The 19253-nt window shown below is 38.1% G+C and overlaps 1 protein-coding gene across 1 annotated transcript in view; it reads left to right on the top strand.

Annotated features, from left to right (window-relative positions):
• The window catches only part of CFAP44 (cilia and flagella associated protein 44), a 126205-nt gene that overhangs the window by 69594 nt on the left and 37358 nt on the right, over nucleotides 1-19253 (top strand). The window contains exons 20-26 of the mRNA XM_005674928.3: nucleotides 2780-2835; nucleotides 3004-3166; nucleotides 5627-5757; nucleotides 8805-9001; nucleotides 12335-12509; nucleotides 12657-12834; nucleotides 15569-16072. Coding sequence (XP_005674985.2) covers nucleotides 2780-2835; nucleotides 3004-3166; nucleotides 5627-5757; nucleotides 8805-9001; nucleotides 12335-12509; nucleotides 12657-12834; nucleotides 15569-16072 — 1404 coding nt within the window. The remainder of the gene's footprint in view (nucleotides 1-2779; nucleotides 2836-3003; nucleotides 3167-5626; nucleotides 5758-8804; nucleotides 9002-12334; nucleotides 12510-12656; nucleotides 12835-15568; nucleotides 16073-19253) is intronic.

The raw sequence follows: 19253 nt of genomic DNA, 5'->3' as shown, positions 1-19253 counted from the left end.
GATTGAGGGTTTGGATCCCCAAATTATATCCCTTTACCCTATCATGAGACCTAAATTTTCTGTTATCAAAGTGGTTCCTTTGGCTAAAATCACTAATAACTGTTAGAATTGCTTGTAAAGAATGAGTTGTATTCGACCAAAGTTAAAACTCCTTTGAACACATCAGCTTCCTATTTAACAGGTAGCCCACTTCAGAAGAACATGCAGAGAAAGTAGGGAAGATTTGAGCAGGTGAATTTTCATTTCTACTAACCGCAGCAAAATTTGGAGAATGAACTGTTGTCTAAAGAGATCCAGCTCAGGAAGAGAAATTTTCCAGAAGAAAAAATAGATGAACAAGATGAAAATCTTTATCTTTCTACTTAGTACCAACTCTCCATGGAAACCCATACTGAATAGAAAATATCCATTCCACATTTTTATAATGGTCTCCTTTTATTTATGATTGCAATTAGTGTTTAAGTCGCTGAAGCAGCCTTTAAGAAGGCAAAATCAGAAAGAATTGAATATGCAAAGTAAAAAATTAAACTCTGTACCAGTCTGAGGTTCTTAACATATTTTAGAATCACTGGGGAGCTCTTAAAAGTATAGATGCCTGAGCCCCACCCAAGAGCAATTAGGTCAGAATCTCAGAAAGTGAGTCCCAGGCATTAGTACAGATCTTCTTCAACCTGTGATGCAATGGGGTTGTGTCCTGATAAGCCCATCATAAATTGAAACTGTCTTAGGTTGAAAATACATTTAATACATCTAAGCTACTTAATATCACAGCTTAGCCTAGCCTAACTTAAACGTGCTTAGAACACTTACATTGGTGTATGGTTGGGCAAAATCACCTACCGTGAAGCCTATTTTATAATAAAGTGTTGACTATATCATATAATTTGTTGAATGCTGTACTGAAGTGAACATAATGGTTTTGTGGGTACAGCCAGTGGTGAGGGTACCGGTTGTTTACCCTTGTGGTTGTGTGGCTGCAGCAGCCGCCAGCATTGTGAGGGAGGATCTACTGCATGTCCTTTGCCAGGAAAAGGTCAAAATTCCAAACTAAAAGTATGCTTTCTACAAAATGCATATTGCTTTTGCACCATCATAAAGTCAAATAGTCACTAAGTTGACCATCGTAAGTCAGAGACCATCTGTATTTTTAAAAACTTGCCCCTTCCCCAGCCCCAGCAGTTCTAGAGTGCAGTCAGGATTAAGAACAATTGGCAGGTGTTTTGGAACTCTTTGGAAGCACATCTGTTTAACTTATTTGCTGTTAACAGCTGATGTAATGAGATGGTTGGCTGTTATTAGTATCAAGTCTTGCAAATTGCAACTGATATTGGAGAAGCAAGGGGCTTAGCTCTGAGAAATAAAAAAACAAAGTTCAGTCAAGTTCTGTCCTAAGTGATTAATGGTAACTAAAATATATTCAGTTCAGTTCAGTCTCTCAGTTGTGTTTGACTCTTTGCGACCCCATGAATCACAGCACGCCAGGCCTCCCTGTCCATCACCAACTCCCGGAGTTCACTCAGACTCATGTCCATCGAGTTGGTGATGCCATCCAGCAATCTCATCCTCTGTCATCCCCTTCTCCTCCTGCCCCCAATCCCTCCCAGCATCAGAGTCTTTTCCAATGAGTCAACTCTTCGCATGAGGTGGCCAAAGTATTGGAGCTTCAGCCTTAGCACCAGTCCTTCCAATGAACACCCAGGACTGATCTCCTTTAGAATGGACTGGTTGGATCTCTTGCAGTCCAAGGGACTCTCAAGGGTCTTCTCCAACACCACAGTTCAAGAGCATCAATTCTCCGGTGCTCAGCTTTCTTCACAGTCAACTTTCACATCCATACATGACCACTGGAAAAACCATAGCCTTGACTAGACGGACCTTTAGCCATCCCTTGTCTCTGACATTAGTCATGACCTTATGACTTCACTTTATGAAAGTCATAGATCTTGTCTTACATAAATGTAGATTTATATTTTATATGTCTCAAGACTAGCACTTAAAAAATCAACTTGATCAAAAGAGAATCATTATTTCTTTACAACAAATGACAGCAAAACAAAGACCTATATGGTATGAAAGAAAATAGAAAATAAGTTCAATTTTACTTAGGAATAGGTTAGCTAGAAAACTAGGACTTTTTGTTTCATTCACTGGGTCACAAATCCTCTTCAGCCCCCTAAGACATTTTTCAGGACAGAACCTGTATTAAACAAAGTACTTTTAAGTGATTTACTTCATAGTACTTCTTAATTTAAGAAGAGGAGAGTCATACTTCTGATTTCATATCCTTCTCAAGGAGAAGGATTATTTTATTCTGTGTATTTCCCACTGAATGTTTTCGATAAGGTCAAGTGAAACACTTAAAATTTTTAAAATATATTTATTTGAAGTTTTTCATTGTATGTGCATGAGGTATTTTGAAGGAAATCAAAACATATATGAAAGGAATATGCTTTAAAAAAAGTATTTGAAAATAAATGACCTTGAGGATTTCTTTTGCCATATTTTTGTTAGTAACACATGAATATCAATAATTTATATTTAGAAGGGGAATGTGATGATATTGACATTTTGCATACTTGAGATTGGGTTTCTTTTTCTACTTACCCCTTTAACGGAAGTAAAAACAAATATAAGTTTTTTCCCTAGTTAATTTTTTTGTGAAGGTACTTTCCAGGCCTCCAATTGTTCGAAGAGAAAACCCCTCGATTTACTACTTACTAAGTCTTTTAAGGGAAATATACAATTTAAAGGGGCTAACCTTTCATTCCTTCTCCTACAGTTTGGAATAGAAACAGAGCCAATTCCAGAAGATATTGAAGATCCTAAAGCCTACAGGTATGGGGATTTTTGATCAATACATACTAGGTCTGGGCTTTTGCAAAATATATCAACATTTTAGCAAAGTTGACCAAGCTGAATGAGTTTCCAAATTATTAAGTACTAGTTTTCCTTTTGCTGTTTCTACATTAAAGGTATGTTATCTTTTAAATTTTCTATTTTAAGTATTGAGAATGCCAGAAGAAAAAGAGAACATGACAAGTTAATGAAAAAAGTAGAAGAAATCAAGGCTGGAAAGAGAGAACAGATCAAAGCTTTAAGGAATCAATTACAGAAACTACTACAGATGAATGAAGAATTACCCAAACATATGCAGTTTAAACGGACAGTAAGTCTCAAATAAATTTGCTTTTAATTTTAACATATGCTGTTTCTGAATAGAGACTGCTATTTGACCAAGTAGGAATACTTAAAGCCATCTTTAAATTTCCCTTGCCTGGCTGGTCAGTGTTTTGGCAGCTAAACTACTGGAGAACTTGTCACACAAGTTGGTTTGGATGTAGATGAGTCTCTTTGTACAGAGTTTACTTCTGGGTTTAGCTACTTCACATGCTTTTGGTAATAAGATAAATATAAATTTGAATCTGGTTACCAATCATTATCATACCTAACCAACTTATCTGTTGGATAGGCACATACTATGTAATTTGATTCTCTGTGACTTCTTTTGTATAATTCAACAGCTCTATTGAAAAGATAAAAACTGGTTCATCCACAAAGTTACTAAAAAATGACAGTATATTTGTAGGTATGGGGACAGTCACCAAATTAAGCTGATTTTTTATTAAATTTTTCTCTTGTGCCTTATTGACAACCCCTTCTGAACCACCAGGGAAGCCCAAAAAAGCTTCTCGGTGTGACCCAAATGGGACAACCACTTCTACCTGCTAGTAATATTTTCCCCCATTTTTGTTATCTTAAATGGAATTACTATCAAGAACCTAATCAAATAAAAGCCCAGAATTTATTTTCTTGACTATACCCGTGGATTACCCAGTCCTATAATTCTAGAAGCACTTAGCCAATTTAATTAAAAAAAAAATTGGTGAAATCACATTGATAAACTCATATTGGTGAAAAGACTGACTTAATGGTTAAAAGATGTTTGTTATCATACTAATAAAAGGATTGACACTTGCAGAATATGGGTGACTTAATCCAAAATAAAGAACAATTGGGGCAAGTTCTGTGGCTGAGCATTTTACATACATCATTACTAGGAGCACCAACACATCTGGAAAAAATAGTTACTTGCAATTTAGTGTGAATGAGGGCCCTGTTATTTTTCCAGGAGTGAAATAAAGAAACATGAGGTCCCTAAGTATCCTCATGGGGGAAATGGCCCCTTTGGTGAAGAATATTCAAGCTGGACTCGGTTTTATCAGCAAGTCACCAAAGACATTACGGCCTTTCCTAGGTGGGGTCACATGGGAGGGGAGGTTCAGCTGATGAACATGGGCCATGAACTTCTGCCCTGTGCGCAGCGAGTTGTGTAATAGTAGTTGCTTTGGGGTAGAGAGAGTTCTTTTTTTTTTTTTTTTAACTCGGTACACTCTGCAAATGTTCTGTTAACATTCATTGCTTTTTATTGTGGGACTAATCTTTCAACAACAGACTGGTTCCAAATAGGAAAAGGAGTACGTCAAGGCTGTATATTGTCACCCTGCTTATTTAATTTATATGCAGAGTACATCATGAGAAACGCTGGGCTGGAAGAAGCACATGCTGGAATCAAGATTGCCGGGAGAAATATCAATAACTTCAGATATGCAGATGATACCACCCTTATGGCAGAAAGTGAAGAGGAGCTAAAAAGCCTCTTGATGAAAGTGAAGCAGGAGAGTGAAAATGTTGGCTTAAAGCTCAACATTCAGAAAACGAAGATCATGGCATCTGGTCCCATCACTTCACGGGAAATAGATGGGGAAACAGTGGAAACAGTGTCAGACTTTATTTTTTTGGGCTCCAAAATCACTGCAGATGGCTGACTGAAATTAAAAGACGCTTACTCCTTGGAAGGAAAGTTATGACCAACCTAGATAGCATATTCAAAAGCAGAGACATTACGTTACCAACAAAGATCCATCTAGTCAAGGCTATGGTTTTTCCTGTGGTCATGTATGGATGTGAGAGTTGGACTGTGAAGAAAGCTGAGCACCGAAGAATTGATGCTTTTGAACTGTGGTGTTGGAGAAAACTCTTGAGAGTCCCTTGGACTGCAAGGAGATCCAACCAGTCCATTCTGAAGGAGATCAGCCCTGGGTGTTCTTTGGAAGGAATGATGCTAAAGCTGAAACTCCAGTACTTTGGCCACCTCATGTGAAGAGTTGACTTCATTGGAAAAGACTCTGATGCTGGGAGGGATTGGGGGCAGGAGGAGAAGGGGACGACCGAGGATGAGATGGCTGGATGGCATCACCGACTCGATGGACGTGAGTCTGAGTCAACTCCAGGAGTTGGTGATGGATGGGGAGGCCTGGCGTGCTGCGATTCATGGGGTCGCAAAGAGTCGGACACGACTGAGCGACTGAACTGAGATGAATCTTTCAATATGTAACTCTGTTTTCATCATTGTTCATCATTTCTGAGAACTTTTCTCTGTACTTTGTGACAGTAAAATCAAAGCCTGTGGTTTCTAGAATAAGAGTGTATGATATGCAGGAGAGAGTTATGATGTGGCATGGAATGGAGGACAAACCTTAAATATCTATATTTATGTATGAAATAGGATTGCTAAGGTCCATTGATAAAAGTACCCATTTTGGTGAACAAGTCTACTTATCTGCAGGATTTTGATCTGGATTCCAAAATTCGTGCTGAGATTGGCAAGAAAACAGCTAATAAAATTCAACGAGTGGAAAAGGAATTGGCTTGGGAAAAGGAGAAACACCAGGTCAGCCTAAAGAAGCTACAGAATAGGTAGGATCTGTATTTCCTGCAAGTCAAGATACTTATGAACAGATATTTGAATAAAGTAGTTTCCAGTGGTTTTATGGAAGTGGTCAGATAGTCAGTCTCCTACAGTACCTACTAATTCCTAAAGCTCAAGTATTATCCTCTCATCACTGCTGCTATCTCCCTGAGCTCATTCCTTTCTTGTTTAAATCTGCAAAATTTTTAAAAACCAAATTATGTCATATGTATTTATTTTTGGTTTTGACAAATTATTTATCTTATATTTAATTAACACGTATGCATGTGTGCATTCTCAGTCGAGTCCAACTCTTTGCAACCCCATGGACTATAGTCCGCTGGCCTAGGCAAGTATACTGGGAGGGGTTGCCATTCCCTTCTGCAGGGGATCTTCCCAACCCAGGGATAAAACTCACGTCTCCTGCATTGAAGACAGATTCTTTACCACTAAATCACCCAGGAAGCATCAAAAATAAAATAGAAGCAAAGGACTTGTGATGAAAGATGACAACTTCCTATCTGATTCTTCTCATGCATTAATGTGACTTCACAGAGGAGACTGCTTTTTCTTTCTGCCTTTTTTAGATATAATTTACATTCATAAATGCATAAATCTCAATACATTTTTGTAGATACGTAAACACAAATATCCACTACCTAGAGTAAGAACATTTGTAGCACTCCAGAAAGTTCCCTTCTGTCCTCCTCCCAGTATTTACTCTCCAGAGATGAATGTTTATCACCATAGATTAGTTGTGTCTGTGAACTTCCAAATATATGGAAAGCTTCAGTATGAACTCTCTTGTATCTGGCTTTTTTATGTAGTATCATGCCCAAGATTACCTACGTTGATGCAGGTAGCAGTTTTCATTACTTTGAAATATTCTATTCAATGGTTATACCACAATTGATTCATCCATTTAACTGCTGATGGATATTTGAGTTGTTTCTATTTTTGGCTACAGTGAATAATGCTGTTATGAATATTCTTGTGTATACACCTTTTGGTTGACATACGCACTTTTTTCCCCCCTAGATATATTTATTTGTGGCTGTGCTTGATCTTCATTACTGTGTGCAGGCTTTCTCCAGCTGCAGTGAGCAGGCTTCCCTGGTGGCTCAGTGGTAAAGAATCTGCCTGCCAACACAGGGGACACAGGTTCAATTGCTGATCCGGGAAGATCCTACATGCTGCAGGACAACTAAGCCCTGTGCCACTGTTACTGAATCAGCACTCTGGAGGCTGTGACCCACAACTACTGTGCTTACACGCCACAGCTGCTGAAGCCTCCATGTCTAGATCCATGCTCAGCACTTATTTCAGTTTGCTTGTTGATATAACATTCCAAACATTCTGTCTTTATACGGAGTTCTCTCTGTCTCTTCAGATAAATGCCCTCTTTTTATAAGGATACCAGTCATGTTGGATGAAGATCCACCCTAATGATCTCATTTTAACTTGATTACCTCTGTCAAGGCTTTATTTTCAGATAAGGTCATATTCTGAGCCACCTGGGATGGTTAGGACTTCAACATATTCTTTTTAGGTGACCCAGTTCAACCTGTAACACTCATGCTTGCCATCACTGGGCAGTGTCAGATCTTTACATTTCATTTATTCTGTAGTAGTGTGTCAGTGTGATTTAAATGGACATTTCCTGGATGTGTGACAGTTTTCACTCCCTTTTCTTATACTTATTGGTTACTTGTATATTCTCTTTCATTAGATGTTTGTTCAAGTCTTTTTGCTCATTTAAAACTTGGGTTGTGGTAGTCATATTCTGGATGAGACTTTTGTCATATACGTGACACATGTATGTAGTGACGTATCTGTGCATGCGTGTATACATGCATGTAAAATATCTTGCTCTCCACTGTAGCTTGTCTTTTCATCCTCATTATAGTGTCTTTTTGAACAGAAGTTTTAAATTTTGACAAAGCTCAGTTTACCGGTGCTTTTCTTTTCACTTTATCAACAGTTTCACCAACTTAAAAAAAAATTATTTGGCTGTGCCGCATGTTAGTTGCAGCATGTGGGATCTATTTCTCTGGCCAGGGATCAAATCTGAGCCCCCTGCATTGGGAGTGTGGAGTCTTAGCCACTGGGCCACCAGGAAAGTCCCTATATTTTCACTAACTTTTTATGGTTAGTGCTTTTATGGTAGTTAAGGATTCTTGGCCTATTTCCAGTTTGTGAAATAACCCTCCATTTCCTTCTAGAAGCTCTACTGTTTTGCCATTTTCTGTCTTGGACAATTTTTGTGGGTGCTGTAAGAGAGATCAAGTGTCTTTTGTCTCTACATTGATATACAGTTGACCTACTATCATTTGCTGATAGGTACATTCTTTCCTCACTAGATTGTAGTGATGCTTTTTTCAAAAGTCAGGTAACCATCATGTTGGATCTATAAATCAACTTAGATGCAACAGAGATTTTAAAGGAATGATTACATAAATAAATTAAATCCTAAAGTTAAAAGATGAGGAAATGTGAACTGCTGCTAATAAATAGCAACAATGAAATTGATGAAGAACTTTTAAAAGATAAATCTCTGTAGGCTATAAGAGGTAGGTGAACCAGAAAATAGTATGAATTCCTGAGCTTAATGTTTTTATAGAGAAAATAGGGTAATATATGATATACATTTATCATCTCCCCATCTGTTATCTATCGTAACTACATGAAATATGTATTATTTTGTATATATACTATATGAGATAATAGGAAAATAAATTTCACTTCCTCAGAGTTTAATATGATCCACTTACCATAAACTGCAGTCTGTTTGAAAATTTTGACTCTTCTACATACTGGCAAAACCATGGTATGCTGTTAATAATGAGATGTTTAGTATTTTCATTAGAAAATTCTACTTTAAGTGCTATTCAACTTCCACTACATCCTTCTTGGTATATACATGGTTGAATTTTGGACTCAACATGATATAATGGTATTATTTATCAGCATAGTACATTGTGATTTTATTTTATTGTGTAATAATTGTGTAGCATGATTGAAATGGTGACCATTACAAGTACTTATCTTCCCACAGATTTCGTCATTCATTGGAAAATGATATTATTGTAGTTCATGCCATTCAGAGTGATCACAAGATATCCACCTATAGGCTTGTGAAACCCTCTAAATACTCCAAAACCAAACGGGCAAGTCAATCAGAGAGAAGACCAAGCAAATTTGAGAGGTTTGAAAAAGAAGGAACTGGAAGAAAGGATAGCCAGAGAGATACAGGTAACCTAAATGACAAGAAGGTTTTTGAGTCCATATTTATCAAAATTTCAAAATTGAATTCTTTTTGTGAGCAGAATCTTTGATTCCCAGTCATGTAACTAAGGGTGGATAAGAGCACCAAGTAATACTGATTTCTTGCTTCCCTTGTCCAGCTGTTCTTAAATCTAGGATTTTCCCAGATGCTAGTTTTCCTAGGAAGTGTTTGTTCTCAGACTCCTGGGCCCCACCCCAGATTGTAGGGCTAGAACACAACTCACACTCTTTTCCAAGGACATAAACAGAATGATGAATTGAGAATACAGGTGTGAAAATAAATCTCTAATCCCTGCCTCCTGTGACTGCCCACAGGGTGACTGGGGTGAGAAGGAGCAAGACAGGAATTCTGGGAACAGATGTGGAGAGCCTAGTCAAGGGTAAAGGGCACTGCAGCCTGGCCAGATGTAGGCTAGAGCCCGTGATTCAGTACTGACTTTGTTACTGTTTCACTCTCTTCACTGAGAAACATTTAATGGCTCCTTTCTGCTTCTAGGATAACTTCTGAAACCCTTATCACATATTTAATCCTTCTGCAACATATCTCTATTTTATCCCCAACCATGTCTTCTCATGCTGCTTGATCGGCACATTTAGCTGACTGTCCTGCTTGCTGCTTCCTAATCATGTCTGAAATGTCCACATGCAGGTCCTTAACGAAGTGACCAATTCACTCCTATCCTCTCTGAATGCTACCATTTTGGGGGGATCCAGATCAAGTTATAATTTTATTTTATATTGAAATATAGTTGATTTACAGTGTTGTGTTACTTTCAGGTATACAGCAAAGTGATTGTTTACACACACACACACACACACACGCACACACACACACACACACGCACACACACATATATATGTTCGTTAAGCAGATTCTTTTCCCTTGTAGGTTATTACAAAGGTTGAGGATAGTACCCTGTGCTATGCAGTGGGTCTTTGCTGGTTATCTATTTCATATATATGAAATACACTTTAATGATCAAATCTTTCTGTGGCCACCCAGGGCATGTTTAACTTCTTTTTCCACAGTACCATATATTTGAAATATGAAATAAAATGGTAACCATCCATATTATTTAACATTTTTCATGTATATCTAACGTATTATCTCTATGTAGCTTGAACAAAAATTGAATAATTCCTCTAGTAGGTATTTATAATTGATAAAACCAATAGTATTATTTTAATTAATTGTTCAGTTCAGTCACTCAGTCATGTCCGACTCTTTGCGACCCCATGAACTGCAGCACCCCAGGCCTCCCTGTCCATCACCAACTCCCGGAGTTCACTCAGACTCACGTCCATCGAGTCAGTGATGCCATCCAGCCATCTCATCCTCTGTCATCCCTTTCTCCTCCTGCCCCCCAATCCCTCCCAGCATCAGAGTCTTTTCCAATGAGTCAACTCTTTGCATGAGGTGGCCAAAGTATTGGAGTTTCAGCTTTGGCATCATTCCTTCCAAAGAACACCCAGGACTGATCTCCTTCAGAATGGACTAGTTGGATCTCCTTGCAGTCCACGGGACTCTCAAGAGTCTTCTCCAACACCACAGTTCAAAAGCATCAATTCTTCAGTGCTCAGCCTTCTTCACAGTCCAACTCTCACATCCATACATGACCACTGGAAAAACCATAGCCTTGATTAGACAGAGACAGACCTTTGTTGGCAAAGTAATGTCTCTGCTTTTTAATATGCTATCTAGGTTGGTCATGACTTTCCTTCCAAGGAATAAGCATCTTTTAATTAACTGTTACTGAAGTATAATTGACCTACAAAACTGTGTTAGTTCCAGGTTACAATATAGTGATTCCATATTTCTATACATCACAAAGTGATCACCGTGATAGGTCTAGTTATTATCTGTTACCATATAAAGTTATTACTACGCTATTGACTATTTCCTGTGGTGTTCATTTCATCCCCCTGGCTCATTTATTTTGTAAGTGGAACTTTGTACCTCTTAATCTCCCTCACCTATTTCATCCTCTGACCCCTTCCTCTCTGGAAGCCAGCTATTTGTTTTCTGTATTATGAGTCTATTTCTGTTTTGTTATGTTTATTCATTTGTTCTGATGTTTTAGGTTCCACATATAAGAGAAATCATACAGTATTTGTTTTTCTTACTTCAGTCAGCACAACACTCTCTAGGTCATCCATGTTGTCACAAATGGAAATATTTTATTCTTTCTTTATGACTGTGTAATGTTCTATTGTGTGTGTGTGTACCTCATATTCTTTATCCATTCACCTATCAATGAACACTTAGTTTGCTTCTATATCTTGGCTGTTCTAAATAATATGCAGTGAACATAGGGGTGCATATATCTTTTTGTGTTAGTGGAACTTTTTCCCTTGGAAAAATACCCAAAAGTGGAATCCTGGATCATCATATGGTAGTTCTGTTTTTAATTCTTGAGGAATCTCCTGCACCAACTTACATTCCTACCAATAGTACAGAAGTGTTCCTTTTTCTCTATCTCCTCACCAACACTTGTTATTTGTCCTCTTTTTCATAATAGCCATTCTGACAGGTGTAAGGTGATATCACATTGTGTTTTTGATTTGCATTTCCCTGATGACTGGGCTTCCCTGGTGCCTTAGACAGTAAAGAACCTGCCTGTAATGCAGGAGACCCGGGTTCAGTCCCTGGGTTGAGAAGATCCTCTGGAGGAGGAAATGGCAACCCACTCCAATATTATGGCCTGGAAAATCCCATAGACAAAGAAGCCTGACAGGCTACAGTCCATGGGGTCGCAAAGAGTTGGACAAAGCTGAATGACTAACACCCTCCCTAATGACTAGTGATGCTGAACATCTTTTCACGTGTCTGTGATAAAGCCATTAATTTTAAGTTCTAGATTTGTGTGTTTCTGACCAGTTTTTAAATTGGCTGCAGACCACTACAGTTGGTATATATCACCTCAAATTACATGTCCAATATGACTCACTTGCTTTTCTCTTCCCCCATCATCATGAAACAGAACTCTTTCCCAGCTTCCCAATATCTGCCAGTAGTTTGTTATTCATGATCATGTTCTTTATTTGTTTAATATATGTCTTATGTCACCAGTTTTTTAAAAAATAAATTTCTAAGGAGTAAAAATTGTGATTTAGATCTCTTTATTTTGGTGTTCTAAAGTACTTATAGTGGGGTTTAATTCATAGTAATTGCTTAATATATACCATAACTATGGATTTGGTATATTCTTGGATTTTTAAAAATGTGGCAGATTGAAAACAATATTTGAGCTTTGTCTTGATATTCCAAAAAGATTGAAAACATTTGTTGGCTCTGTATAGGTGGAAGTATTAGTGTGCCAGAAGAATCAGTCATAGAGAAAGGGAAGAAATTTCGACCTAAAACCCTAAGTGAAATTATGGTGGAAAATCAAATTGAGAAAACAAGGAAACTTATATTAAAAGCTGAAAGGGCCCAAATGAAGATTCAGCAAAGAAAAAAAGAATGGGAGGAACTGTAAGTTTTTTTTTTTTATTCTGAAATTGCACCACAGACTCAGAGTTATGCTTTTGCTTTATGATTGAATTTGATTCTATACCTGGAATAAAGTAGAAAAGTTAGAGTTTATTTTTCTGTTTATGGTGTTTTTGGTTTTTCTGATAGGTACAAGAGTAAACCTGATGATGACTATGAAGATCCCAAAGATGTTCAGGCCATCAAAGAGGCCCAGCTATTTATGGGAGACTTCAATTTGAAGACAGCCTCAGACTATAAGATACCTGAGCACATGAGAATAAATGCTGCCAAGAAGGAGGAGGAACTGGGGTACCTAGACTCTATGGTACTTACCCATAGTTTTCATGACGATGAGACATTCCTTGTTTTTTTAAAAATTCTGCTAAGACCACCCATTTTGTTATCTGATCCATAAAGATATATAATCATAGAAGTTTAGAATTGGAAAAGGCCTGCATCATTTCCCTAGAGTAATGCCTGTTTTTACACATGAGGAAATTGAGTCCCAAAGATAAAAGATTTATCCATGATTATTAACATCACAGAACCAGTGTTCAAATTAGTTCTTTGGTTCAATGCCAGTTTCATGGGTGAAAGCATTATATTTTATGGACTTTGAACCTCTGAAATACAAACACATCCTTGTTGGATTTTGTTTTTGACTGCTGTGGACTACCAGAAACAGGAAAAGAGGCTACTGTGTTTAGCCTTTGTTTGAAGGACTTGCAGACTTTTGTAGATGACCCAATACTAAACAATTAATATATTCCATTTTTATTCTCTCTGCATTCTTTCAAACTGCTTCTAGTCATCCTGATCTCTCATACCTATTTTCATACTAAAGTTTCCTCTCCCTGTCTTAGTAATTACTTACTTTGAATTGACAAGTGACTTTTCACATTCAGAGGCTCAAAAGGCATCTGAGCTAATATTTTGAGGAGACTTTTGTATATGGCCACCTACTATGACTCTGCACATTACCCATTTCAAGGCATCACATTGGAAAGAGTGCAAAGTCATACCACAGGTATAGTACATTTGAATATTTTATAATTTTCTGAAAAACGGAAGTCAAGTATCTTGAGGAGGGAGTGTCTCTTTCAATTTCACCAAAGATGCTGTACTTGCCAGCATCAAAGATTCCAGTATGGCAATTCTTAGCCACAGGTAAATTTTCATAGCTCACAACTATATTTTTCTGATCAGAAGGACATTTTTAACATTTTATTAGTGACTGTTTGGATTGTTTTTCTAGCTGTTTGTCTAAGGAAATTTCTGTTTCAACTATCATGTGTCATCCTTTCTCATAGAAAAATGCTTTTTTCAACCACAATTTGCCAATCAGTCAACCTGAAATTTCATGGTCCAGCTAGAGGTAATGGACAGGTGTGATGTCCTGAACTGAACTGCACTACACTGAAATCTATTTTATTAAAGTAATAACATTAAATAATGTAGAACACACTAGTCCACAGGTCAGAAGATCAGAGTTCTGTTCCACTTAATCTCTGCCACTTAATAGTTATATAAACTTGGCTAGTCATGTAAATCTCACAAAGCCTCAGTTGTATTGTCTGTTAAAAACAAATAATATTTCTACCAATGAACAACAATAAGACATGCCTAGTCTTCTTTAGAGAGTTAATAAACAGTCATTCTTTTAAAAAATATATTTTTTATTGAAGGATGATTGCTTTATAAGCAGTCATTCTTATCATGGTTAAATTCAAAGTCATTGAAAAGTATCAAGCATTTTATTTATTAAAATAATTTAAAAAAATTTTTTGTGGCACCAGACATATGCCATACCATGCCATGCCATGCCATAGTCATGGCATGTTGGATTTTAACTCTCTGATCAGGAATCTACCCCACACCCCCTGCCTTGGAAGCATGGAGTCTTAATCATTGGACCACCAGGGAAGTCCCTCCTCAAACATGTTAGAAACGGTATATTATACATCCCCTCCCTGTGGCTAGTATTTAGTGTGTGAGATATTTGGAAAGCTAGAAAAAGAAGCTTGGTATGTAAATAGGGCTCTTCAAAGACATCGGCCTTACAGGCATCAGGCTGGTTTGTGTTTGTTCTTCTCAGCTTAATTTCCAATCCTCCAGGTACTTCAGTTGTGGCCCCAACTCACCCAAGGGCTGGATTTGGACTTTAAATCTTAATGCTTTAAAGGTTTATTCTTAAGTATGTAAAACATGTCCTCTATTTTGTTGCGATAGCTTGTAAATACACTGTAAGTTTTATAAGACTACTGGGAGAAGTGCCTTTTGGTGTTTAATTTTCATTAACCTGTGTATTTATACAAAGTTACTCTTAATAGCTTTTGGGCCATCTGATTGCCTAACTGCACACAGGAGTAAGGTTGCATGTGATTATAGGCTCTGGTAAGCACATTTAAGAAAGACAGACTGGGGAGGGGACTGGCGGTGAGGAAGCATCTGTGGCACCAGGGAGTGGAAGCAGGGGTGTAGCCTGGCTTAGATAAATGGAGAAGGAAGCAAGGAAGAATCCAGGAATCTCTTGGTGTGGCGTGATACTGAAATTCAGAATCATGACCTTGCCTGCACAGGGAGTTACAGACATTACGTGGCCAACATACAGAATTAAAACAGGTTAAACTGTAGTTTGATACTAGGTGGATACCCCTGAGTCTCTTAAGCCCATGGGATTTGAGTTTCCATCAGAGATGGGTGGTTACTCATGTGTTCCTAACCAAAGGATGACCTTCCCCCTCCTGGGATCTGGCTGAGTACAGGGCTCAAGAAGGACTTCTGTGAGTAGTGGGAGGAGGACAGGGGATCTCAGCCTGATAAGCCAGTTGGGGGACACCAGAGGTCATATCCAGACTGTCTCCCCCTTATGGAGAGATGAAATAGGGAAAAGCCTAACCATCAGAGAAAATAACTTGGTAGTGAACAAGAATGATCAAAAAGAATTTTTTTCTCGAATTTTGCTAGGCATACCAGTCAAGGGACAAAATCAAGTCAGATTTCAGACTGCCCTTTGTGGTTGGGTTGTCATCTCACTTCCCTCCTGTTCCTTTTCTCAGGCCTACTCAAAGAAAATGCACATGAACAAGAGCATCATCTCTCTTCGAGACCTTAAGGTGGCTGTCATTGAGGAAATACAGTGTCTGGTGCAAGAACTGAAGAACATTCAGTCGACTCTTCCCATATTCAAGCACCTGCCCATTCCCCAGGTCCCTCAGATATACCCGGAAGAAGTTCCAGAAAAGAGATTTCAGTATGATGATGAAACCCTCCTAGCTTTTAAGCAGCAACAGCTAGTGAAAAGTCAGGATGGAAAGGCCCACCAGGTGGGACAGACAGCATTTGCAGGCTCAGCTGGAGGCTTCCTCAGACTCTCTTCTGGAAAGGAGGGGGATTTAACGACACGTGACTCGTTGTCTAGAGCATCAAGAGCATCCGCATTCAGCCTGGACCTTCCAAAGTTCATAGAATTTGAAAAAGCAGATCCAACTGACGTGGAGCTGGAGATTATGAAGAGGGAGGAGATCAAACACGTGTACATGCAACAGTATTTGATCAACCGGGTAAGAAACGCGACTGCTTATTTGAAGCTGAAAGATGGAAGAGCTAGATCTAGATTCTTACTTATTTTTAACTTTTCTACATTAACCTCCCCCTAAACTCTGACCAGTCCACAACTCACTGATAGCTTGGCTTCCCTCCACATCCCTGGACTTCTGAAAATCATTCTGTTCTGCATAGAACTTTGGAGCTTATCAACTTTTTTCTTTTTGAAAAGCTATGAATCAAGGGCAAATCCATGTTAATTGGTATCTAACCAAAGGCATGCTAAAGGAGTGATGGAGCAGCTTTCAGATGATGGATGGAGCATGATTTAAAACCTTCCAGTGAAAGTGAGGCACCATCTGCTTTTCACCCCTGCTCTTTCTCTAATGTATGATTTGCCCTGTTAGTGGGAGTGTTCACAGTTAACAGCTAGCCTCAGGATCATGGAATAGCAAATATTTTTATTTCTAGGAAAATCAGGACCAGGTTGGGGCCAGTTGTGTGCAGCAGGTGCTCTGAATAGGGGAGGAAAAAGTTCTCTCTTGGATGGAAAGCTCCTTTCTGCCAGTTGTACAGAGGCCCCTTGCTCAGTGCGTCTTTCTGGCCACACTCTGAAGGCGCCCCCTGTTACCTGCCCCCAGCCTTATTCACCACCAGTCCTGTTTTCTCAGTCTTCCTGTTTCTCCCCACTCACTTCCCTCCTTCTGAGTTTCCTCTGTGCTTTTCTCTTTGCTATTTCCTTCTGCCTGCAATGACTTCCTTTCAAAGTTGCCATCATTTAAAACTCGGCTCACTTCCAGACTCGCTGCATAATCTTCTGCCTTCACTACAGCCTCTCGTTTCTTCTAAACTCCATTTGCACTTAAATCACCTCATGCTTTATGTTTATTTTTCCTGCTGTTTTGTATGGTTAGTTTTGTCTTATAACTTAGATTATACAATTTTTAATTGAGGTATAGTTGATGTACAATGTTATATGTTACAGATGTATAATAAAGTGATTCACAGTTTTTAAAGTTATACTCCATTTGTAGTTACTAAAAAATATGGTGCACAATAATCATTGTAGCTTATTTTATACCTATTAATTTCGTACCCTTATATTGCCCCTCTCTTCTTTCCTCTCCCGACCTGTAACCACTATGTTGTTGTCTATATTTCTGTTTCCTTTTTGTTATGTTCGCTAGTTTGCTTTATTATTATTATTATTTTTAGATTCCAAATATTACTGCTATCATACAATTTTATCTTTCTCTGACTGACTTATTTCACTAATCATAATATTCCCCAGGTCCATCCATGTGATTGCAAATGGAAAATTTTCATTCTTTTATATGGCGAGTAGTATTCCATTTCACATATGTATGTATCACATTTTCTTTTTCTATTCTTCTGTTTATGGACACTTAGGTCCCTTCCTAAGTGTTGCTTCCTTAGGTTGTATTTTGAGAGACCTCCCTCTCCATATTCTCGACAATATTTGTTGTTTGTGTATGTGTGTGTGTGTGTGTGTTTCATGATAGCCATTCTATGAAGTGTGAGGTGATTATCTCACTGTGGTTTTGATTTGCATTTTCCTAATGATTAGCAATATTGAGCATTTTTTCATGTGCCTATTGGCCTCTTGCATTTCTTCTTTGGAAAAATGTCTATTCAGGTCTTCTGCCTATTTTTAAATCACCTTTTTGATGTCGAATTGTGTGAGCTGTTTATACATGTTGGATATTAACCCCTTATCAGTCATATCATTTGCCAATATTTTCTCCCATTCAGTAGGTTGTATTTTCTTTCTTTGTGTGTGTGTGTGTGTGTGTGTGTGTGTGTGTGTGTGTGTGGTGATTTCCTTTGCTATCTTAAAGCTTTTAAGCTTGATTAGATTTGTCTATTTTTGTTTTTGTTTGCTTTAGGAGACAGAGCCAAAAAAAATATTGCTATGATTTATGTCAAAGAGTGTTCTACTTATGTTTTCCTCCAATTATTTTATGGTTTTCAGTCTTATGTTTAGGTCTTTAATCCATTTTGAGTTTATTTTTGTGTATGGTATTGTAGAATGTTCTAATTTTACTCTTTTATATATAACTGTCCCATTTTCCCAGCATCACTTATTGAAGGGACTTTCCTCCATGTATGTTCTTGTCTCCCTTTGTCACTGATTAATTGACCATATGTGCCTGAGTTTATTTCTGGGCTCTCTGTTCCCTTTCATTGTTTGATGTGTCTGTTTTTGTGCCAGTATCATACTGTTTGATCATTACAACTTTGTAGTATGATCTTGCGGAGAAGGCGATGGCGCCCCACTGTAGTACTCTTGCCTGGAAAATTCCATGGGTGGAGGAGCCTGGTGGGGTGCAGTCCATGGGGTCACTAGGAGTTGGACACGACTGAGCGACTTGACTTTCACTTTTCACTTTCATGCATTGGAGAAGGAAATGGCAGCCCACTCCAGTGTTCTTCCCTGGAGAATCCCAGGGATGGAGGAGCCCGGTGGGCTGCCGTCTATGGGGTTGCAGAGAGTTGGACACGACTGAAGTGACTTAGCAGCAGCAGCAGCAGCAGCATGATCTTGAAGTCAGGGAGTATGATTCCTCCAGCTCTGTTTTTCTTTCTCAAGATTGTTTTGGGTATTCGGGGTCTTTTGTATTTCCATACAAATTAAAAAAAAAAATTGTTCTGTTTCCGTGGAAATTGCCATTGGTATTTTGATAGGTATTGCATTGAATCTATAGGTTGCTTTGGATAGTATAGTAATTTTAACAATACTGATTCTTTCCATCCAAGAGCATAGTATATTTTTCCATTTGTTCCTGTGGTCTTCAGTTTCTTCCATCAGTTCCTTAGAGTTTTCTGAGTATAGGTCTTTTACCTCCCTAGGTAGATTTATTTCTAGATAATTTGTTCATTTTGAGGTGATGGTAAATGAGATTGTTTCCTTAATTTCTCTTTCTGATAATTAATTTTTAGTATATGGAAATGTGAAAGATTTCTATATATTAACTTTATATCCTGCAACTTTGCTAAATTCACTGATGAGCTCTAGTAGTTGTCTGGTGGTGTCTTTAGGATTTTCTATGTGTATGTCATCTGCAAACAGAAATACTTTTCCTTCTTCTTTTTCAATTTGGATTCTTTTATTTCTTGTATGACTGCTGTGGCTAGGATTTCCAATATTATGTGGAATAAAAGTGGCAATAGTGGGCG

The sequence above is a fragment of the Capra hircus genome, chromosome 1 (genome assembly GCF_001704415.2).
Source record: "Capra hircus breed San Clemente chromosome 1, ASM170441v1, whole genome shotgun sequence".
Taxonomy (NCBI): Eukaryota; Metazoa; Chordata; class Mammalia; order Artiodactyla; family Bovidae; genus Capra; species Capra hircus.
The sequence above is the reverse complement of the archived record's forward strand: the minus strand, read 5'-3'. Positions and strand labels throughout refer to the sequence as shown.